Source organism: Bos taurus, chromosome 23 (assembly GCF_002263795.3).
Source record: "Bos taurus isolate L1 Dominette 01449 registration number 42190680 breed Hereford chromosome 23, ARS-UCD2.0, whole genome shotgun sequence".
Classification (NCBI taxonomy): Eukaryota; Metazoa; Chordata; class Mammalia; order Artiodactyla; family Bovidae; genus Bos; species Bos taurus.
In genome coordinates this window covers 18,623,157-18,648,251 of record NC_037350.1, presented here as the reverse complement: position 1 = coordinate 18,648,251, position 25,095 = coordinate 18,623,157, and the positions used below count along the sequence as shown (strand labels likewise).

At 37.0% G+C, this 25,095-nt stretch overlaps 2 protein-coding genes across 11 annotated transcripts in view; one reads left to right on the top strand and one right to left on the bottom strand.

The window, feature by feature from the left end:
- RUNX2 (RUNX family transcription factor 2) overlaps window positions 1-25,095 on the bottom strand; it is a 351,735-nt gene that overhangs the window by 297,289 nt on the left and 29,351 nt on the right. The gene's annotated exons all lie outside the window — the stretch shown is intronic.
- SUPT3H (SPT3 homolog, SAGA and STAGA complex component) overlaps window positions 3,163-25,095 on the top strand; it is a 419,512-nt gene continuing 397,579 nt past the window's right edge. For 3 of the 6 annotated variants that reach the window (XM_024983744.2, XM_024983745.2, XM_059880441.1), the window contains exons 1-2: window positions 7,032-7,322; window positions 19,709-19,809. In XM_024983744.2, coding sequence (XP_024839512.1) covers window positions 19,709-19,809 — 101 coding nt within the window. In that variant the 5' untranslated portion in view covers window positions 7,032-7,322. 6 annotated transcript variants of the gene reach the window in all.

Below are 25,095 nucleotides of genomic sequence, written 5' to 3'. Positions count from 1 at the left end.
AAAAAAAAAAAACCTTCCCATTTCTTCCAGGTTCTACTGTCATCTTTATGTCCCAGATATTTTTGCCATTGTCCCTCCTCTACATCAAGTGTTCAACCTCTTTACTGATATCTTCTCCAAAGTTTTTGAGCAAACTCAAGGTCTTGAACTTAAAAAAAATCTATTCTGTGACCTCGAATATTTCTCTACTCTCTTGCTTCTTTCACTGTCCAAGTTCTTGGAAAGAATAACACAGTTGAATTCTCAACTTCCTTATCTACTCTTCCTTTTTCAAGTCACCACAATCAAATTTCTAATCCTGTCAGAGACTTCCCACATATCCTACTAGGGGCTTCCTAGGTGGCACTAGTGGTAAAGAATCCATCTGCCACTGTAGGAGACCCAGGAGACTAAGAGTTTGATCCTTCGGTCAGGAAGATCCCTTGGAAGAGGAAATGGCAAACTGCTCCTGTCTTATTGCCTAGAGCTGCTGAGCCTGGAGGGCTACAGTCCAGGGGTTGCAAAGAGTCGGACATGACTGAGAGAGCACAAATTATGAATCCTACCACTGTATTGGAGCTGCTTTGCCAAACGTCGTTTTGAACGGGCTAAATCCAACTAACTCATTTTAGTACTGTTCATCTCTCTTTAAAACTCCTGGCCCTCCTGGTTTCCATGACAACACTGCTTCCTTAGTGTACTTCACGAGTTCTTCCTCTCCCTGTCCTACTGAATGTGGGTGTGTAGAATCCAGTCTTTGTTCTATGCGTACTCTTCTGGGCATTTCATTGTCTCTCTTGGCTTCAGTTGTGTCCACAGATCCTTTAGGAGAACGTTTTAAGGCCAAAGCTGGTACAGGGCTAAATTCCACATCTAAGTGACATGTGTGGAATGCTACATACTGTGTGCTACTGTTTCCCAATGGGCATCTACCCTCTTGAACTCCAGACTTGATTTTGGCTTCTATCTCCACCACTCTGTCTGAAGTGTCCAGTTGGCTACTGCTTTATAGCTACCTGCGATTTCATATGGTCACCTTACACTTAACATGACTAACTTGCCTCTCGGTAACTTGAGGAAATTTGGAATCATTCTATTTCTTGGGGCTTACCTCCATCCTGATATCTTACCAGTTAGTTATATTTTGGTCCTCTATATTCTACTTCCTTAGTATTTCTTCCATCCGTTATGTTCTATCATTTCCTAGTCCACTGACATAGCTCTAGCCTATATCATCTCTTTCTTGAGTTAACTTCTTCCAATTTTTCACCCTTCCAATATTTCTTGCACATCACTGCCAACCTCGTAACAGGCAAATTTAATAATGTCATTAAAATACATATTTCCAAGTTTCCCCATTTTTTATCAGATAAAGTCCAAATTCCATAAAACAACGCCCAAGACTTTCTCTGATTTGTCCCCTCCCAAGTTTCTGGCTCCCATTTTTACACACTGTGATCCCAGTGTGCTGGACGGGTTGCAATTCCCTCTAACACATTGGCTTTGCTTATGTTACTCCCTTTGCCTAAATTACCCTTTTTCATTTTGTTCAACTATTATTCACTTTTCAAAACTGGGTTTTTTGAGTCATCCATCTTCTTAATAGTAATAATGAAAAAGAAGACATATTAAGGGCTTTTTATGTGCCAGACATCTTATGTACATTTTCAGGCAATCATCACAACAAAACTCTGAAGTTTATATCATTCTCAATACAAATTATTATACTAATAAGTGGCATATGTGTGCTCAGTTGCTTTAGTATTGCCTGACTCTTTGGGACCGTATGTACTGTAGCCCGCCAGACTCCTCTGTCCATGGGATTCTCCAGACATGAATACTGAAGTGGGTTGCCATGCCCTCCCCCAGGGGATCTTCCCAACCCAGGGACTGAACCCAGGTCTCCCTCAGGCAGATTCTTTACAGCTGAGCCAGTGGGAAAGTTTAGTGTTAGGATTAGGGTGGCATAGAAGCCCGTATTTTTTGGGTTAATGAGTTTAAGTATACTCTGGAAAGAGGATATAGCTTCTGCTGCATCCATGAAAGACTAAAAATAAAAGTAAATTAACTTGATTAAATTTTTGATATAAACCCCTGGTCACTGGGCTTCCCTGATAGCTCAGATGGTAGAATCTGCCTGCAATGCAGGAGACCTGGGTTCTATCCTTGGGTCAGGAAGAGCCCCTGGAGAAGGAAATGGCCACACACTCTAGTATTCTCTTTGGAGAATTCCATGGACAGAGGTGCCTGGTGGGCTACGGTCCACAGGGTTGCAGAAAGTCGGACATGGCTGAGCAGGTAACACTTTCAGTTTTCACTCCTGGTCACTAGCAATTGATCTGAGCATTCTTTAGTCAATACAGGTTTGCATCCAGCTTCAGAATGTGAACTAGGAACAGCAGGTTGCATTATCTATACCATGGTTTACTTCACTCATGGTACAGATTAATTTTCCTCCCTCTTTCCACATTTCGTAGAAAAATAAATGCATATGCATAATAGAAAATGGAGACAGTTACTCAAACAATTCCCTGAATTAGATCCAGTTTTACTTACATCTAAATATCTCCATGAAAATACTTTGTCAAACTGAATGTTTCTGTATATTTGTCTCAACTGAATTCTCTACTTTATTTTCAGGTATTGATAGACCCTCTCTCCTCATCCCCTGAAAAACAAGTATTGTTTTCTTTTATTCCTTTATTTTGGCCATGCCATGTGCTTTCAGGATCTTGATTCTCTGACCAGGGATCGAACCTGTGACCCCTGTAGTGGAAGCACAGAGTCCTAAGCACTGGACTGCCAGGGAATTCTTCCTCACATCTTAAAGCAAAAATAAAATATTCTTTGACATATATTAGACAGGTCTAGATGGGCTTCTATTATGTGAGCAGGGTTAAAAATTGAATTATTATTAAAAGAGGTACAAACTTTCCTTCACTTTCATAAGAACTTAGGATGGCAAAAATGCTAAAGATAATACAAACTCTGTACTTCATTACTTATTTATGCCTAAAATTGGATTCTTGGTCTCGTACATACACTCAAGATACTCTCTCCCCAGTCCTTTCCATCTCAGTTAATGGCAAAGTCATTTTTCCAGTGTTTCAGAACACTTGAGAGTCATGCATTGGTTCCTTTATGACCTCACATTATGTTATTCTTCTTTCTGGGTCACTCTTCTTCAGTTAAAATGGCCTTCTGGACATTCCTGCAACTTACCAACCCTGTTCCCACTTCAGGGCCTTCGCGTGCATTGTCCTCATGGTCTGGAATTCTCTCTCTTTAAACAACTACAGGTACCTCCTTCACGTTCTTCAAGTCATTATTCAAATAACACTTCCTTAGTGAGCCCTACCCTGCTAGTCGAATATAAAAATCACAATTCTCTTATTCCTTTTGTGCTTTATCTCATTCCATAATCTCTTTTCTGTTGTATAATTTTTCCACCTCTAACACTAATGGCCTTTTAATATATAATTTGAGTATTCATTTTGCTTATTGTCCAACTCCTTCTAGAATGTGAGTTTGATGATGGCATGGAGTTTTGTTTTGTCAACTGCTATATCTGTGGCTCCTAGAATAGTGCCAGGCACACTATGCTGCTGCTGCTGCTAAGTTGCTTCAGTTGTGTCCGACTCTGTGCGACCCATAGACGGCAGCCCACCAGGCTTCCCGTCCTGGGATTCTCCAGGCAAGAACACTGGAGTGGGTTGCCATTTCCTTCTCCAATGCATGAAAGTGAAAAGTGAAAGTGAAGTCGCTCAGTCGTGTCCGACTCTATCGACCCCAGGTAGGCCCATCATAAATAATTGCTGAGTAAATATGATAATTAGCATCTATTACTAACTCTCAACAAATAGACCCTATTTTTCAAAGGTAGAAATGTAAAAGTTGTTTGTTTCCAATACAAGAGGTATTATATAGTAGATTCTATGGGAATGGAACAACTTAAGTTTCCATAAGTCTAGAGAGGTCAGGGGCCTGATGAAACCCTGATATTCTCTGATTCTCTTCCCATCGGAATCTTGAAAACATGATCATTTTCTAGCAGCCAAGCACTAATTTTAAAAGATCCTGGAATGTTAAACCTGCAATGAGAGTTTCCTAAGAGGATGGATCATGATTACAGTTCTACAAGCTGATTTTAGTATTTCTTCTCTCATCACTTTGCTACTCTTCCTACTTTGAAATATATGAATATAATTGGAAGGTTTGGGAAGCCAATTTGATTACACTATGAATAATTATGTGCTACACCTCCAGTGTATCAATAAATTTGATTAATATATACCTTTCCCTGTTGGTCTTTTAAAATGCACATAGTTGAACATCCAAACTGGCCTAAAGCAAGAGTCTGACAACGTTAGTAAGAGTTGAGAATTAGTAATAGGTGCTAATTATCGTATTTAATTTTTGGAAGCATAAATATGAAAGCTAAAACTATTCTGCACACCTTTAAGATCCATCTTTTGGTCATGCCTATTTAAAAGAAGCACAGAATTTTAGGGCTACAAGATTGTACTTTACTTGGCTTGATTGCCTTATTTTACACTTATGAAAACTGAGCCTCCAAGATACAAAATGACTTTACCAGGTACCACGGAACTGAATAACTGTTTTGGTCAGAACTTCTTCTAAGATTAAAACAAGGTAACTGTGAGATTGCCACTGAAAACCTGTTCTTAGTATAAGGAAATTAATTGACTATAGCAAAAATTACAATATGGAATTCTAAACAATATGCAGTCTTACGCAGTTTATTTCCATGGTGACTACATAAACACTAGAAAAGCAAATTAAGCAAAGGATAAAATAATTGATAAAATGATAAAATGGCTCCACAAGCATCCTAATAAATAATTAAGAGTCATGGGTCACAAAAGAGTTAAGAATTTGCAGGTCACCTGAAGTGAATTGTTCTATGGCATTCACAGGAGGAGAAGTTACTTTCTCACAGAGATGGTTCCATAGTATGCATGGCCTCTGCTATTATTTGGAGGATTAGGGCTTCTTTTCTTACCTATCTAATCTAGTCATCTTTTAAGATGCCAAGAGGTATTTTTGCTTAGATATATATTCCTTTCTGTTTGCGTTAGTGAGTCTATATTAAGGTTAATATACCAGAGGAATGTAAAAGTCTACAGTAGCAGCTGGCTTTGTTCAAGGGATGAAGACTTTTTTGTGGTGTGATGAATTCAGTTTGGTCTCCTGGTGTGTCTTCTCCACATGTTTGGAAATCACATATTTTTCTGAAAGCTGGTAGTCATCAACATTTTCTTATCGGCACTGGTGTCATTGTTTTAGCATTGTTATAATGAAGATACTTTAGTAGTATTGATAACTGAGGATCTTTGGTATTAATTGAATGGAAAGTATTTTTGACTCTGTGGAAAGGAATGCTCTCAAACTACAAACAAAATTATAGCTAAGCCAAATTTTTAAAATAGATTTTAACAGATTCCAGGAGGTAGGAACATTAAGATAATTCATGTGACTTCAAAGGTAAGATCTTTGTGAACAGCATGTCACAATTTCCTAAGAGTGAAATTTTGAGCTCCCTCTACCAGAACCTTGTTTAACTTAGTTTCTTTTCTCCATGACACCTTTCCTATTGTGTGTGATCATATTGTAGGTCAGATACCAGTGGCTTGAGAGTAAAGTCTGGGTACTGTTCTGAAAACTAGGTTATATCTGGTCCCCATGTGATGCAGGTAAAACTCCCATGAAAATATGAGTATGGCAACACTGATGGAACATAATTTTAATTGAAATGATCTCCTTTGGGTTATATTTCTGTAGATCTAATATTAGTATTTCTCTTAATTCTCTATTTTCTTGCTAATGTACTTGAAAGGGTTTTTCAACAATTTTATAAACCAGTCTTTCTTCGTAAGAAATTATGACAATTTTCTCTGTTACTTTCCCTTAAAGTCTACACTTTTTCTACCAATGAACTGAGCCTTGATTTACACATTATGGTGAGCTTTTACATCCTAAACATATTTATTCTTTTGAAACTTTAATTATTTGGCAAGTATTTAAGCGTTGGGGAGGTTGAAGAGACCTAAACACGAAATTAACAGAGAACTCAACTACAATCCACAGAGGAAATAATCAAATAAGTTGCTATTTTAAACAATGTAAGCAAATAGGAAGAAGGAAGGGATTATTTCAGAACACAAATATTCACGGGCAAGAAACTAACCGAAGTAGCAACGCTTAAAAAACTGGAAGGTTAGTAGTTAAATCTTTGAAAAATAAAGAAAGCAACTCAAGTCACTCTTATGACTGTATTATTTAAAGAAATATATCTGTATCAATCCTGAGGACAGGATGTACAGCTCAAAAGTGGGAGTCAAGATTTAAAAATAAGGAGAAGCAGGCTAAAATTCTAAGGAAAAATAAATACAGGATCATGCATCAAGAAGCCTTGAAATAGCAAAAAGGTTTCAATCAAAACGTAGTCGTTAAATGATAAAATGAGGAATGGGGGAAAAGTCGCTGCGGGGTATCATCTTCCACTGCCTGTACGGGAAGGATGGAGTGGTGATACGCGGGAGCCGGCGGAAGACCGGATGTTTCACTGTCTCAGAAATTGTCCCCTGTCCTCACACTGGCACCGTGAGCGGTCCTCTGGGGGAAGCAAGCCTTTCTGATCTTTCCATTTCCCTGCACCATCCTAAAGGCACAGTCCCGCTGGGACTCCGGTTCATCTCAATTCTGAAGGAAACCGTTAGAGGCCAATCTCTGCCCTGAAGTTGAAAATAAACTTCCTCCGTCCCTCGAAAACGCCAGCCCTCTCAGCTCATTCTTAAAGGAATGGCCCTGAACATCCTCCAGTTCTGTTCATCCCCACCCCTCTCCCAGCAGCCCTCGTCCTAAAAAGGCCGCGGCGTGGCTCGGGGTCGCCCGCCCGCCGGCCAGGCGATCAAAGCACCACGGCCTCAAGGAAAGCGGCAGCAGGCGCGCGCCACGAAGCCCCGCCCCCAGCGAGTGTGGCGGAAGTGGCTGGCTCAGGAAAGGAGACCGCGCGCCACCTGGCCGAGCGCGCATGCGCCAGCGCCCGCGCCGAGAGTGGTGGGGGCGATCGTAGCCCTCCCTCCTCCACCTCCGCCACCCCCGCCCCACAGTGAGAATCGGGCTCACGCCATCTTGCCCCCCCACCCCCACCCCAACTACGTCCCCGCTGAACCACCCTTTCCCTTTCGACACTTTCAGCCCCCCACCCCGCCCTTTTCCAAGCGTGTCCCGGGCCGCCGCCGCAGAAACCGCACCATCTCTAACCCCACATTCTCCACGCGGGACGCCCAGCTGTGTCTACAAGTGTTCTTAGAGCAGAGGTTGTAGGGGGTATCGGGGGCGGGACGGGGGAGGACGGGGGAGAGGGCTGGGGTCGAGAGGGGCGCCGAACCCACGTGTCTGGGCCCCGCCCCGGCCCCTGTCCCCGGGGGACGGCCGCGGGGGGTCCCGGGCGTTCGCGCCGGAGGCCGAGGGGAGAACCGAAGCAGCGTCTCCGGAGCCGCCGGCCCCGCGAGGCGCCCGGGTTCGCCCGCGGAGTGTGGAGTTGGCCTTGACTCCTCCCCGTTGGCGGGTGGGCGTGGGGCCAGGGGAGTTGGGCGGGCGGGTGAGAGCGGGTACCGCTGGGTGTGTTAAGAAGCACCTTCCGCCTGTCATCTAGGCCGTGTTTAGGGGGAAATAATTCTTAAAGAAGGAAATTGTTGCTTTATGGGCGAGGTGAAAGAAGAGTTAGGTAGTGTTAGAAGAGGTATAGCATCCTGGAAAGGGAAAAGATTGACTCTCCCCACATCTCTTATCCCTGGGGAAATTATTTAGCGTGTTTTTGGCTGGGTGTTTTGGTCTGTCAAATGGGGGTAGTAGTAGCCTATCTCAGAAATGTGAGGATTAGATGAGATAATACAGGTTAAATGCTTATTGCAAGCTCTGAGCACTGATTAATTACCTGTCATTTTTATCTCTCTGTTTTAAGGAATTCAGAATGACTGTGACCTGGCTTTCTAAGTGAGAAAATGAAACTGGCCTCAATTTATAGGGGGCAGTGGAATGTAATATGTGGCGCTCAGAGGCGTTCCTGGAAATGTGTTATTAATGTACACGGGGATAAATGAGCTTAACTCCCTGAGGTTATAAGACTTTAGCTACCAATATTTCCTTGCAAAGAAATGATGATGAATTTATCTGGGAGGGGAAGATCTAGAGTCTTAGTGTATGTGAGGGATAGAACTTTAGAAGTAGAATTAAATTTGTCTATGAAGATTTACTTGAAGACCAAATTGAGTACGGAACTCGTGGAATTTCTGGTGGATGTTTGAGAGAGGATGGATTTGACTGTTATGAATAAATTTCCTGATAGTTACTATTTTGCAAAAATAAAGTGCCCTTTAGTGTGCTATTGCACGTTTCTTGTCTCTGGGAACATTTAAGAAAAGATCTAGAGCAGCCCTGTCCAGTGGAACTTCCTGTCGTTACGGAAATATTCTGTAATCTCTGCTTTCCTAATATGGTACCCACTAGACACAAGTTGCTCTTAAGCATTTGAAGTATGGCTAGTGCACTTAGGAATTTAATTTTTAATTTTATTTAAATTAATTGATGTCGGGAAGATCCCCTGGAGAAGGAACCCACTGCAGTATTCTTTGGAAAATCCCATGGACAGAGGAGTCTGGAAGGCTGCAGTCCATGGTTTGCAAAAGAAGCCAACAGGACCTAGCAACTAAGCAAACAAAATTAATTGAAATATAAATAGCGGCTTGTGGCTAGTGGCTGCCTTGTTGGACAGCATAGGTCTAGAATCTAGGCCCTGAGACCTTTTCCAATTCTTGATTTGGTTGAATTTTAAGTTGGAGAAGCCAGTTCTTAGAACATTTGTTGCCTTAGGGAATCATAATTATATTCAAATAATACCTTTCATTCAAATACTGTAGTTCAAAGCTTGGGTCTGTTAATACTTATTTACAGCTTGCAAATGAAAGCAAAGCATTCTTTTGACTCCTAGGTTGTACAGCTAATGCCAGATTCATCTGGAGAGTCGTAATAATATGAAGTGGAGTTTCCTTTAACCATTATTGTACTGTGACTGGGTGTCCACTATCTTTTATCACTTTAGTTAGTTTTCAGTGAAAACCTTTCAACTCTTTTATTCCTAAAGTTTTTTCAGTTTGAAAGATGGTGTTTTTCATTAACTATAATAGTAAACTTTGAGCATTGGGCCATTGCAATAGTTTTGTAGTTATTGGTATTCAAAACTCTTGAAGAGAGAAGCCTGAAATTTGGCAGTATTTTGCAAGGATGCTTTCTTTGAAATATAGTTTTTTTTTTTTTAAGCAAATGTTTATAAAGTTAAGTTTTGAAGAAAACCTTAAAAAAAACCCCACTTTATTTATAGATAACACACCCTTAACTCTGGTCTGGTGTCTGTAGAGTGGTACCCTTTGTCTCAAGGCTGATGATAATCCTTGGATCTGGAACAAAAACTGGAAGCTCATAAATAAAGCATATACAGAGAATACCCCATAACATACAAATCAAATGGATTGCTCTTGTGTAGGGTGACTGTATACCCTGCTTTTTTGGGTCAGTCATGGTTTAGAGCCTGTTTGTCTCTGCATAATTATTAATAGGGACCCTTTCATTTTAAAAAATGTTCCAGTTGGGTCCACATAATAATATGGTCACCCTCCTTTTAAGCTTGTTGAAATCTGGAGTATATAATTTTAGGAGGAGTAAATGTACTGTGGTCTCAGAAATGTACTCACTTTGAAGTAGTGACAGATATTGCTTATGTGCATAAATAACACATGAGCTGTCTGGAGTAAGGCCAGCAAGTGACCTGTCCGCTTAAGCCACTGATAATTAAAAATTTCTACTTTTCTCAGTATAATTGGCTAGCAATCTTGGGTACTTTGATTGTTGGTTTTCTCTAAAAAAATATTTTGTTGTAAAATCTGCAAAGAAAGTTGGACCATGCCAGTCAAATCAGAACACTGAGTATTCTTGTTGAAAATAATACCTGTTTTACTGTATGGTGAAATTGAGCGATGAAATTAGTTAGAAATCTGCTTACCACGTTAAAGACTGGTTTCACTTAAATAGTAAAGAATAATAGTTCAATCTAATGCATTATTGTGTTAATTGAATTTATAGTGTAGTGGATTAAAATACTTTATTGAGAGTCAAACACATTTGGTTTGATTCCTCACTGCTGAGGGTTAAATGCAGTAACCCCTGTGATGTGTTGGGTGCAGTGCTGGGTGCAGCAAAGCACAGAAGTACTCAGCAAGTATTAGCTGCTCTAGCCTTAAGTTTATCAAGTAATGGATCTGGAGATGCATTTTGCATTAGTTTTAACTAATTCCAAAATCCAGGTGTACACATTTTCTGCCCTATGATTTCAGTTGAGATGTTTAACTTTTCTGAGTCTCAATTTCCTCATCAGTAAAATAGGATTAGGACCTAACCTTAACCTACCTCCTCACAGGATTACTGGAGGCTTCAGATGAGAACTGCGTAAATTGTCTTTCAGACGTTAATTTAACTGGTTGAGTCTCAACTGGTCCACCTCCTACCTCCAGTAAAGACTGGCCTTAAATCTGCAAAAACTGCATGTATTTTAATTTGTGAATCAGCACATACATAAGATCATTCTCTTTTACAAATAATACTGTAAGTCCCAGCAATGGTGCTTAATTGATCTGTTTCCAGTATATTCCCTGCCCCAAACAACTCTATACTAACTGCTAAGGGAAAAACCAATGTTTTCATGGGCACTTCATGTGTTCCAAACTAATGCTCTATCTTATTTATCCAAAGATGTCATTCCCCCTTAATAGGTGGTACTGATGAGTCTTTACTTTCTGGAATGGATATGTAAGATTCTTTGTTTACATTGCTGCCTCTGATAATATCTAATAGTGGATATTGAAGTTTAAGTTTATGAATATGAAAATAACATTCTGTCTGGCATATAGTATGTATTAGTTGCTGAAAAACTGTTGTGTTCCTTGAATTTTCACAGGGCAGTAAATATGTGAACTTCTAAAATTATAAAATATACAAATATACATTACTTACAAAGCTTAAAGTATACTTTTGCTATTTCAAATGCTGTAGAGGTTTTTTGACTGGATCCTTTATATTTCACTTTTTTTTTTCATATTAATTTGTTTCTGAATCTTTAAAAGACTACTCCTAAGCATAGTATTCTTTCTCTGAGGATATGCATGTTTAATAGTAGTACTTTGGGATATGTTTTCAAGAAACTGTACTTTTGTTGGGTTCATCATCATCGTCATCATCATGACGAACTGAGTATTTCTAGGTACCAGGCACTGTCCTTGGTGCTTTGTGTACATTACTTGATGTCGCCTATGAGAGGAGTACTTTTAATCTCCTTTTTAAAGATGAGGGAACTGAGGCAGGGAGGTGATGTGACTTGCCCAAGGTCACCTGGTAAGTGTTAGAGCCTGTATTTGAACTCCAGAGCCTAGCTCTTTACCTGCTAAACTGTGAGTTGGCATAGACAGATACTTCACAACAAAGTTCACTATGACAAACACATTGTGGAGGACTTGTGAGTTAATTATAACCAACTTTTATTTGTGTGTTCCTTGTGGGATAGTAGAAAGAACTCTGGACCAGAAGTCAGGGGACCTCAGTTTTAATCCCAGCTGTATCGCTAAATAGTGATGTGTCCTTGGGCAGTTCAAGAAACCCCTCTGGACTTCAGTATCCTCACCTGAAAAATGAGGGATTTGGATGAAATTAGTGATTTTCAAACTGTAGTTCTGAACTTCAGATGTCTTTGGTCCCCCCTCCCGACAGTCTATGGGGTTGCCAAGAGTCGGACTCGACTGAACGCCTAACACTTTCACTTTTTTTTTCCGCCTGCCAGCGTGCATAGTTATACTTTGCCCGTTATAGTTATAGTTGTTTATCTGTTTGCCTGAGATTTACTTTTAAGCAAAGAATTCCTGAACTTAATTTTTAAAGTTATCAGTCTCTAAGAAAACGTAATGACAAGTTCCCTGGTACTACTTCTCAGTAATTCATATTTTAGTGTGTTAAAACTAGGCACTAAGGTAGAAGATGGGTGAATTTTTGTATGTGTGTAGGTGGACTGGCTATTGTGGGTTATCTAAGATCAGAGTGCGTTTTTGTGTGTTAGATTTGTGGCCTTCACCCAGTGTTTTCACTCTTCTTTGTTAGTTGGGGGGAACACATGCCTAATAGGATGGTTTTGAACAAATGTGAGCTAATACAGGTGAAAGATCCTTTATAAATTCTGAAATGCTTATGCAAACTCATCTCTTTTATACATGCCTCCAGAAAATGTCCCCCTCCTTTTTCTGTTTAGTCACGTTAAGTGTGTTTTTAACCACATGAGATATTTTATTGAATTGTTTGTACTTAATATGGACTTCTCATAACAGTTAATATTTTTAAAATGTGAGTCTGGACTAGAAGAGAATCTTGATGTTTAAGAGATCTCCTTTTTTGACATCCTTGTCAAATATACTTACTTCTTATTATTAGAAGTATAATTGATTCCAAATATCTGGAAAGTTAACCATTGTCACTCAATTGTGTATTATTTTATATAGAAACAAGTGTTTTTGATATTGGAAAAGTGAGCTTGCCATTTTCTCAGGGTTTTGGATGTCATGTATTTTAGGATGATCTGACAGGCAGATTGGCTGTGTGTAAGAAACATTTTTGCAAAGAATAAAAATTTTTTTGAAACTCGTTTAAGAGTTAATACTTAGGAAACTCAGTATTTCTTAAGGAGAGTACTGTATATGAAAACACATGGGGAAAAAAAAGAAAGCACATAGAGTAGAAACCTACATTAATATGAAACTAAAGAAAAGATAGAACTTCACGTGTCTCTGACCATTGTGTCACAGCTTCTTTGTCAATAGGTAAAAAAAAATTGCTCACGTAGCCAACTGAGATATGTAAGCGTAGTTTATAATCTATCTAGAGGGAATTTTTGTGTTTTACAAGTGTTTTGATATTTTCAATTCAAGTGTATTTTTTGAGTGCTCATATGTTGTAGCCACTGCCTTCTTTACAATACTCCTCTGAGATAAATTATTCTTGACATATCAAGAAACTAAATGAGAGATTAGTTGACTGTTACTACCAAGTTATAGTAGGTATTAACTTGAATTGGGGTGTATATAAATATATTGGAATTACTATTGTGTTATCCCCAACTAGACATAGAAGTTTTAAAATTTTGCACATTTTAATTTGTTTTTTTTATTTTTTATATTCTCGGTGATTGATCATTTGGTGGTATTTTTCACAGCAGGAGGAAATTTATATCATGATATAACTTGAGCTTTTTTTTTTAGGCAGTAAAGCTGAAATGTGTGTAATAGTGTTGGTTTAACCATAATCTCTTCCTGCCTTTGGAGTTCTATAAAAATGAAAATGTTCTGATTATAATAGAACATTATACTTTATATTATTTGGGATTATTACTTTATATTATGTAGGATGCTCAGATTATAAATGATTGAAATTGAGACTCTTAGATGCTCAGAATCAGTACAGAGGTCTGCTGAATTAATTTTTCTCAAGAATGAAACAAAAAATTCTGCTGTCTTTTAATAAATGGGTAGACTGATGGATTTCACAATCCAGATTTTGACATTGTTTTGAAGGTGTTTTAACTAGTAATAAAGTTTTCAACTCTGAGGTATTTTAGGCTAAAGATGTTGCATGGTATTTCTTTGGTCATTTAGTCACTAAAAATAGGAGCTATAAACAGAAACCGAGTAACAGGTTCATTACATTTTTCCTTAATTCACATTTGTGATGTATAACTTTATTACATTAAAACATTTTTTTTTGTCATATTTTCTAAGAAAAGGGGTATATCCTCAAATTCCATTATTTTTATTAAAAGATACCAGTCTTTATACTCTGGCACAGAATTTTACAGATGTGATGTAATATTGGCTATTGGCTGAATGATCAGGTTTAAATATAAGTATTAATCAGTGATGAACTTATTCCTTGAGTTCACATTTAAACTGTGGCATGTTGAAATAATCTAGGTCTCCATCTGCACATCTGAATTCATTTTGTAAAATATGGCAAACAGCTGCATTTCAATTGAAAGCTAAAACAACTGTAGGACATTAACCCATTGAGAAGATTACAGTAGGTTTTCAGTTCCATGTTAACTATATTTATTAGAGAAAATTGACTTGAGTGCTTCTGCTTTTAACCGACATTTATTTTTTTTAATGTCTGGGAGATAGGAAATAAAGCATTGGAATGATAGGACTTTGATGTGTAAAAAAGTTAATGTCTAAAGAAGTTAATTATCCCCATCATCAAACAAAATGTGGGCACAGGAAATAATTTTAAAGATTCTAATGCACTATCAGCTCATCATGTCAAGAAAAATGTTATCCACCTGTTTGATTTAAGAATTAAATAACTTGACTGTGAAAGGATGATCATGGTTATAATAAACTAGAATTGGGACCTTTTCCCTCTTACTAATAAATACTCTTGATATGAAACATTTGCAGCAGGGGCACAATCTAAGAAAGCTGGAGTTTTGCTATGAAATTACTTTCTGAAATGTCTCTTCAGAGAGTGTTAAAGCAAGGTGACTGGATTTGCAAAATGAAAATTACTCTGGCAGTCTCTCAGAAGAGTCCCACAGAATGGCATGCCCTCAGATCTGACATGAGTCAGCCTAAATCATGACTGCTTTTGGAGAATGGGGTTAACATGTAATTCTTTAAGTTTAACATCTTCTCCAGGATGTCATATCTCTTGTCAGTTTCTCTTGGGACAAGTGAAACATTTTCTAAATTCAATGGGATAGCCAAGTTCCTTTTTTAATCAATGTATTCTGATTCTGTAGGACTGTTCCTGGAAGTACTTGCTTTCCTGTCTTATTTTTCCCCAGTCTTGGACTGATGATAAAATAATTTTTTTTTTTTAAACTGAGTTCCAAATGGTGTTTCCTCTTTCTCTCTAATATTTGTAGGAAAAAAGTACTTATCCCCCCCTGCCCCACCCCCACCAAAAGTCTTTGTGAACAAACAGGACAAATTCAGGCTTAAAAAGATCGATGATTTTTCATAACTTTAGAATTTTGGTTTTCAGGCTCAGTTTGAGTGAAACCTTCTTCTTTCTCTGCTCTTACATTCTCTGTTGAATGAATTTTGCCTGGCCCTTAGGCCCCTCAGATTAGAGAGGGGTTTTGTTGGCATAGAGTTGGTCCTGCCACAGAATGCTATTGGGATGTTCCAGATCTAGCCACCCAGCTAGAATGCTGCTTGCCTTAGGTCTCTGTCCTTTTGCCTTATCAGAAGCTTCATATGTGGCCCATCTCAGACAGTAGTTTGTAGTAGTTAATTTTTTGAGCTTTCACTCATGGAAGTGAAAGTGAAGATTGCTCAGTCGCATCCAACTTTTTGTGACCCCCATGGACTATACAGTCCATGGAATTCTCCAGGCCAGAATACTGGAGTGGGTAGCCGTTCCCTTCTTGGCAGCATCTCCCCATCCCAGGGATTGAACCCAGGTCTCCTGCATTGCAGGCAGATTCTTTACCTTCTGAACCACCAGGGAAGCCCACTCTCTTTCACTCATGGAGCTCCGCCTTTCTATCTCAGCCGTCAGTGAATGACTGGTTCAGGTTTCCTTTATCAATTTTAGTCTCCGTTGCCCACCAAAGTGGTCAGGTTAGAGGATGTATTAAGAAATACGTTTGAAAGCAGTGTGGAGAGTACACTGAGATGCAAGAAAGAAGCTATAAATAGAACTCAACAAGAAAGGGAGGAGGTAGAAACATAAAGTAGAATTTATTTGACTTCTTAGCAAATTTAAGGGTGCAGGAGAAGGAATCAAGGATGATGACTTGAGATTTTGAGCCAGGCTGACTAGTAGCAGCACTGATGTCAGTGTGAAAACAGAACTTATTTTATAAGGAAACTGATTAATATTTGTTGAATTATATTGAGGTCTTCTAGTGAAAATATTCAAGTTACTTAAACTTTGTGATGGTGAAGTAAGGATAATCTAAATTTGTCATATAAAAGTTCTTAGTGTTTTCTATGTAGAGGATCATGTCATCTGCAAACAGTGAGAGTTTTACTTCTTCTTTTCCAATTTGGATTCCTTTTATTTCTTTTTCTGCTCTGATTGCTGTGGCCAAAACTTCCAAAACTATGTTGAATAGTAGTGGTGAGAGTGGGCACCCTTGTCTTGTTCCTGACTTTAGGGGAAATGCTTTCAATTTTTCACCATTGAGGATAATGTTTGCTGTGGGTTTGTCTTATATAGCTTTTATTATGTTGAGGTATGTTCCTTCTATTCCTGCTTCCTGGAGAGTTTTTTTTAATCATAAATGGATATTGAATTTTATCAAAGGCTTTCTCTGCATCTATTGAGATAATCATCTCTACATAGAAAACCCTAAAGACTCCACCAGAAAATTACTAGAGCTAATCAATGAATATAGTAAAGTTGCAGGATATAAAATCAACACACAGAGATCCCTTGCATTCCTATACACTAATAATGAGAAAATAGAGAAATTAAGGAAACAATTCCATTCACCATTGCAATGAAAAGAATAAAATACTTAGGAATATATCTACCTAAAGAAACTAAAGACCTATATATAGAAAACTATAAAACACTGATGAAAGAAATCAAAGAGGACACTAATAGATGGAGAAATATACCATGTTCATGGATCGGAAGAATCAATATAGTGAAAATGAGTATACTACCCAAAGCAATCTGTAGATTCAATGCAATCCCTATCAAGCTACCAATGGTATTTTTCACAAAGCTAGAACAAATAATTTCACAATTTGTATGGAAATACCAAAAACCTCGAATAGCCAAAGCAATCTTGAGAAAGAAGAATGGAACTGGAGGAATCAACCTGCCTGACTTCAGGCTCTACTACAAAGCCACAGTCATCAAGACAGTATGGTACTGGCACAAAGACAGAAATATAGATCAATGGAACAAAATAGAAAGCCCAGAGATAAACCCACACACCTATGGACAACTTATCTTTGACAAAGGAGGCAAGAATATACAGTGGAAAAAAGACAGTCTCTTTAACAAGTGGTGCTGGGGAAACTGGTCAACCACTTGTAAAAGAATGAAACTAGAACACTTTCTAACACAATACACAAAAATAAACTCAAAATGGATTAAAGATCTAAACATAAGACCAGAAACTATAAAACTTTTAGAGGTGAACAAAGGCAAAACACTCTCCGATATACATCACAGCAGGATCGATCCTCTATGACCCACCTCCCAGAATATTGGAAATAAAAGCAAAAATAAACAAATGGGATCTAATTAAAATTAAAAGCTTCTGCACAACAAAAGAAACTATAAGCAAGGTGAAAAGACAGCCTTCAGAATGGGAGAAAATAATAACAAATGAAGCAACTGACAAACTAATCTCAAACTAATCTCAAAAATATACAAGCAACTCCTGCAGCTCAATTCCTGCAGCTCAAAAAATAAACGACCCAATCAAAAAATGAGCCAAAGAACTAAATAGACATTTCTCCAAAGAATACATACAGATGTGGTTAACAAACACATGAAAAGATGCTCAACATCACTCATTATCAAATAAATGCAAATCAAAACCACAATGAGGTACCATTTCACACCAGTCAGAATGACTGTGATCCAAAAGTCTACAAGCAATAAGTTCTGGAGAGGGTGTGGAGAAAACGGAACCCTCTTACACTGTTGGTGGGAATGCAAACTAGTACATCCACTATGGAGAACAGTGTGGAGATTCCTTAAAAACCTGGAAATAGAACTGCCATACGACCCAGCAATCCCACTGCTGGGCATACACACTGAGGAAACCAGAATTGAAAGAGACACGTGTACCCCAATGTTCATCGCAGCACTGTTTATAATAGCCAGGACATGGAAGCAACCTAGAGGTCCATCAGCAGATGAATGGATAAGAAAGCTGTGGTACATATGCACAATGGAGTATTACTCAGCCATTAGAAAGAATACATTTAAATCAGTTCTAATGAGGTGGATGAAACTGGAGCCTGTTATACAGAGTGAAGTAAGCCAGAAAGAAAAACACCAATACAGTATACTAATGCATATATATGGGATTTAGAAAGATGGTAACGACAACCCTGTATGCGAGACAGCAAAAGAGACACAGATGTATAGAACAGTCTTTTGGACTCTGTGGGAGAGGGAGGGGGGTATGATTTGGGAGAATGGCATTGAAACAGGTATAATATCATATAAGAAACGAACCGCCAGTCCAGGTTCGATGCAGGATACAGGAAGCTTGGGGCTGGTGCACTGGGATGACCCAGAGGGATGGTATGGGGAGGGAGGTGGGAGGGGGGTTCAGGATGGGGAACACGTGTACACCCGTGGTGGATGCTTGTTGATGTATGGCAAAACCAATACAATATTGTAAAGTGAAAAAAAAAAAAAAAAAAGATAAAAAAGTTCTTAGCACATCAAGAAAGGGAGAATTCTTGAGTTCTTTCTGTTTATAATAGTTAACATTGTATACTGACTGCTCAGAACTGTTTTGGATGCTTTGTTCATGTTAGTTCATTTAATCCTTACAACAACCCATCATTACCATTTTACAGGTGAGGTAACTGAGGTATAAAGAAATTAAGGAACTTGCCCCAAGTGCTAGTAAATTAGTGGAGCTAGGCTTCTAACCTTAGCGGTCTGACTCTTGACTCCTCATTATTTTTATTATACTTACATTTCTTAGTACTGCTTAATTTTATTATATATTTTAGATTTGTTCATTCTTCTTTAACTCTGAAAACTACTTTGTAAAGAAAGTCATAGTATTGAAAAATTTATATAAACATAAAATAGTAACTAACATTTGTTGAGCACTTACTGTGTCCTTGAGATAAAAGCCAAGGCTTTTATCTACTTTTATTACTTAAATGTTATTTTCACTAATTCTTATTTAATGGACTGCCACATACAGTAAATGGTGTATATTAGGATTGGCATCTAGTTTCCCCATTATGCATCAGCTTATTTTTATTGGGAAAAGAAATCACATTTTAAATTGGTATTATTTAACCATAAGACTATAACATATCACAGTGCTAACTTCTGATCTACTGATTGGCTTTATTTCTATTATTCGTATTTTTGGCTGTGGTTCAAATGGGAATTAGGTCATGTTTTGGTTTTGTAATTTTGTATCTTATAGCTGTGCAACTTTTTCTTTAAATAAAGTGTTACTTGAAACCCCAATATATAAAATAGAAAAATCAGAGTTCCTGTGTTCAGGATGGCCAGTGGGAGCTCACTGAAACTGGGAACTTGCTGAAATATTGCCAGGGAATCTTAGGGCTCCCTGGAACACATTTTGAAAACCACTGAGCTCTGTTAAAATACTTTAATGAGTATATTTCTCCCAATACTTACTGTAAAATATGTAATGAAAAGTTTATCACACAGCAGTTTTTTGATATCATATTTGGCGAAGCAGTTTTCTACCTTGCCTTTATTTGATTTTAATAAAGAACAAGTATAGATAAATCAGATTTTTACATAAGACAAATCAGAATTTAAAAAATTTCTGTCATTTTTGAAGTAATTTATAATTGCTTCCCTTTTCTATGCATTTACTTATAGCTAAATACATTTTGTAAGCTGGGTTCTCTTTTTTATTTAGATGAATAATACTGCAGCCAGCCCCATGTCTGCTGCCACTTCAAGCAGTGGAAGAAGCACAGGGAAGTCTATAAGTTTCACTGCAGAACTGCAGAGTATGATGTGAGTATGGCTGTATGTCTCACTTACTACTCTTTAAGTTTGTTCATGTTGACAGAAGACAGCAGAAATAACCAGATTTATAAAACTTAACTTGCAAATTTGTACTTAAGTAAAAGAATGAAATAGTCTGATAACATTTTAAATAGCCAAGTACAGAAGGGGCAGATTGGTTAAAAATGCAGCGGTGATACTGCTGTTCCAAAAGTATGGCTCATCTTCATAAAAGAATGCGTACTCATGTAGACATGTGTGCCTAGCTACCGTTTACCCAGATCTGTATTACGGATTGTTTATTGTACTTTAGATCTAGAAAATTTTGACATTGATTTTATTCTTGAATACTTGGAAATATTTTCACAGAGTTCTCAAGTTTTTCTCAAATGTCCGTCATAATAATTCCATGAACCTCATTTGGTTTTCAGTTTTTATAATACTTCTGTGTTTCAGAACTGGAGAAAAAACTTAGGACATTTAAAAAACACATTTATTTCTTTTTTCAGAAATTGTGTATTCATTAAGATTTCTTTCCTAAGGCTCTTTTCAGCTTGATTTCTGGCTTCTTTCATTGAGACTGCATAACTTGATCTGATGAGAGGTAGCAGATTTATTAGAAATGTCTGCTGGCACATATTAGTTTTTCTTTATTATTGGTTCAGGAGACAATTTTCTGCATATGGGGGACAGCACATTAGAGCTCTTCTTTTCCTGTGGCTACATTATTCATGACATACCCAGCAATTTTAAAAGAATGTTTCTGTTGAAGTTTTAAGTGGGTGTATATTGATAGTCTTCATAGTGGATTAACTCCCTTGTGAGATAATTATCGTTCAGAGGAAAAATGGAAAAATGAGTTTGAGCATGTATTTAATAGTTGCTTGGTAAACATACTTTAAACAGCATTGGAAACATTTAAGTCACAGGTTCTCAAACTTTGGTCTTGGGATGCCTTTAAACTCTCAGTTATTGAAGACCTTAAGCAGTGTTTGTTTATGTGAATTGTTTCTATTATTATTCATTGCTTAGAGTTTAAAACTAATAAAAATGATTCATGTGAAAAATAATAAGCCTATGATATGTTAACATAAGTAATATATACCCTATAAAATAATTATATTCTAAAACCAATAATTGGTAACACATTTTGTTAGGAAAGATAAGACTAAATTAAATGTGTTAATTTAGGAGTTGTATGAAGTTAGGCTGTCTTTTAAATTATGGAAACTTTTAAGGGTTTATGCTTGTATACACTTTGTATATTTAAAGATTTTAGCTGTAGTATAGTAGCTGTACGCTAAAATTTTATGTTGTACTGTTAATTATGTTTAAAAACTACTAAACGTGTTTTAGAATGTTTATAATATAAAGCAAGGAAATTCATTTTCCTGTAGAGCCAGTTCATTAATTTACTTTGTCATTTTAAAATCTTTTAATTTTGAAAATTTCAAACTCATAAAATCATTGGAATAGTATAGTGAACTCCATACATCCATCCTCAGACTAACGGTAATTGTTTTGCCAGTCTTCTTTAACCTTTTCCCCTAGTCCTCACTTTTTAAAAATGAAATTATTTTAAAGCAACTCTAAGCTATCATATTTCAAATTTGGTATTATTTATTAAAATAGTATATTTATTATTAGGTGAAAAAACATGCTTTATAGCTGAGATCAGCAAACTATAGCCATAGACTGGCTGCTTATTTTAAAAAATGAGATTTTATTGGACCACAGTCAGAGGCATTGTTTATCTATTATCTATTGCTTCTTTCATGCTTCATGGCAGAGTTGAGTATTTGTGACAGAGACCACATGGCCTGTAAAGCTGAAAATATTTACTCTGTGGCCCTTTACAGAAAGTTTGACGACCCCTGATCTATAAAAACAGCTTTCTGTAAGAAGAAAGCTGTATTTCCTTTTGTCATTTATACTTAAAAGAGGTTCTACTTAGTGCATTGGATAGACTGTATGCCACTTAAGAAAACTGAGGAAAAAAAGAAAAGCTAAATTCAGCACTTTCTTATTAAATACTTTTGCAAACATCTTCCCAACTAATGTGCTTAAGCTGGATTCAGAATGCAAAAGTTATTGTTGGCCACAGCTTTGGAAGAAATGTACATTTTCCTTCTATTTCAGACCTCATAGAGAGGCTACCTCTAATAGTTACATTCATCATTATAGTCTGAAGTTATTTTTTTCTTCTTATGAATTGCTTCATAGAACAGAAAAATGGGGCCAAGATTAGGGGAATCCTTTTTTAATTTATCAATATTTTCTGATAGCATAATGTTTTCAGGCTTTTGATTATATAAAATTAGAATCAATATGCATTTGATCCTTGCTTATATGATTTTAAATGAGAAAATGCAGCCTTAAGTCTCTGTGTTTATTTCATGTTGTAGGAATTTGATTCTGTGAATCTTTACTCTTTTTCCTCTGCATTTTCACAGTTCTTCTAAGCCAGTGTGTATTGTGTTGCTTCTTTTAATCCTCTCCAGCTACTGTCTTCCCCAGCCATTCACCACAAATGAGCTGTTTTTTCTTGACTCCATGACCTCTAAATAAGTAACAATATTGTAGTGTCATTTCCAGGGAATGGCTTCACTGAAAGGTGACTAGTTGTCAGGCACAAATGGAATTGTCAGGATCTGCTATTAAATACAGAGCTGGCAGCTGGTCTGTCTTCCTATTAGAGAGACTTGATAGGACTGACCATATTTTAGGTTTGGGTGAGAAATACTTTGAATGCAGCATTCTCTAGGACATGCTTCTACTGATTTTAAACTAAAGGATTGGCGGTCAAACAGTTCCTGGCGGGGTTGGAAATGACAGCAGCTTTACCTTACCATGCTTGTAACTTAACACTTTTGCTCTATGCTCCTTATCATAGCTTTTTGAATAATATATTCTAAGAAGGGTCCAGAGGCTTTTCATTTAAAGTTATTGAACTCAAGTAGCCTGTAAATTAGAAAGTAAAATCTTTTCAACCCACATTGCAGGTATTTTGAATGATTTATTAAATTAATTTAAACACACATCAAGGAATCTTCATTGAGTTTTTTCTTCCTTATTTTACTCTCTTATAAATTTCTTTGCCTGGTTATATTGTACTCTTGCAGGTTTATAGGCCTGGTGATAATGTCAGGTTTCACTGCTTGGTAGCATTTAGTAATTCTCATGTGACCAAATTAAAAAAAAAAAAGGATTTTGTTTGAATGCTCCTTATATTTTCTAAGAACTCTTCCAAATGAAATTTCATCCTTTTCTAAAATCCACAGGGTGAAAAAAGTGTTTTCTAAATCAGAGTTTTCTTTATAGACAATGAAATTCACTCTTTTAGTTGTACTATTCTGCAAGTTTTACATTTTTTTAAAAAAAAGCAACATTATTGAGCCCTTGTATGGCAAAACCTGAATGCTTTCGAGATAGTCTAGCAGTGGAGAAGGGTTGTGGAGGTGAATGAACGTCACATGGTAGGATGTGAAAAATCCCATGGTAGTACAAGGTGCGGAGTGATGATCTGAGTGTGGTCTCCCTGAACTAGGTCTGTACTCCTGACTGCTTTCTGGAACATCCATTAAGTATTCTGTTAGCAGCTCAAACTTAGTGTGTCCAAAAATGAACGTGTAATTTTCTCAGTAAGATTTGCTTCTTCTCTTGGGAATTTTGGGATAAATGGCAATAACCATATATACATTGCTACAGTAGAGTACGGGCACAGTTGTGTATGTGAAATGGTATCATTTGGCTATTATATAACATTAAGAAATGAGTTGTGAAAGCATGTGTTCCTAGTTCTATCCATATCTTAATCTGACTATCAAGGGATCTAACGGAAAAATATATGAATTGATAATTGATATGTATTAAACGGCCACAGGGTTCCTTCAAACACTGAGTTTCCCTGGTGTATTTAAGTTTTTCAGGAGGCTGGAGCAAAGACATTCTTAACCGTGATAAGTGGTAACATTAATATTATTATTACAGTTTCAGAGATGCTTTAATAAGGCCAATGATAATAGCAAATGCTGTCGTGTGTACCAGGCATTCTCCTGAGCACTTCCACATACCATTATCATTTACTCCTCACACAACCCTTTGAGGGTAGTGTTGTTTGTTCCCTTTTATAGATGAAGAAACTTGAGACACAGGTGTTTGTAACACCAAAAATTGCCATTGTAGCAAGTGGTAAAATCTTGCTTTGAAACAGGAAGTCTAACTCCAGGGTCCGTGCTCTTAACAAATTATGCTAAACTACATTTCAACTAATAAAACTTATTTTGATTTACAAAATTTAGTTTACAAATGAAATTTTACCAACTTATGTGTCACTAGTGTGGTATAAGGAAGTAATAATGGGAAAGGTGAATAATTGGTTAATTACTGTTATTTGTGATGAGGTCTAATTTTTATAATAAATATTGGATTAATTTGTATTTTCATATTATTATAGCATTTGTTTCAATTTCTTATGTCTAACCACCAGATCTTCTTAAGCAAGGCCATATCAGAACCAATAAAAAGTATAATTTTTCATAGAAACTTAATACTTATATACTCCTTACTGGATGGTTATATGTGTGATATTTCATAATTTTGAAATAAACATGGCCACACTGTTGAATAGTTAAATATCTGTCCTACTTTTGTATTTTGTCACTATTAAATGATTTATTTTAATTCTTGATATTTAAATTTCATTAAATTACACGTAGTACTTTCTGTGAAATTCATCAGTTTGGAATGCTTTAAGATATACACTAGTTTATAAATATAAGAATAATGAACATTTTCAAATTGTAACATAAAATTGGTCATAATCTTTCCTGAAAGTGAGAAAATGTGCAAAAGTTGATTTAGAACATAAAAGCACTGTGAAGCTGAAGGTTTATACTTTTCTTCCTTTTAGAAATGAAGTAAGGTAATGGTTATCCATTTGAATTAAGTACTTGCACTGAAAAAGCATATTGTTTTATAAATGTGACAAAATACAGTTTTGAATTTGTATTTAAATATCTCTATCAATTATTTCATGAAAAGAAGATAGCTAGGCCTTTTAAGATACATAATTACTAGAGGGAAAAAATTCTGTTCAGTCTTAGAAATGAATTCTTGAAATTCAGGGAGATAAGAGTCATTTAATAATTCTGTGATGAAAATCCTTGGGCCTGTGGGGAAGAATTCATGGATATGTCATTCTGAGATTGTAGTACTGTGTAAGTGCGAGTTGCTAATGCTGGTCAGTGGGAACACCTGTTCTGAACTACTTTGATGGCAGCACCAGGACCTAAC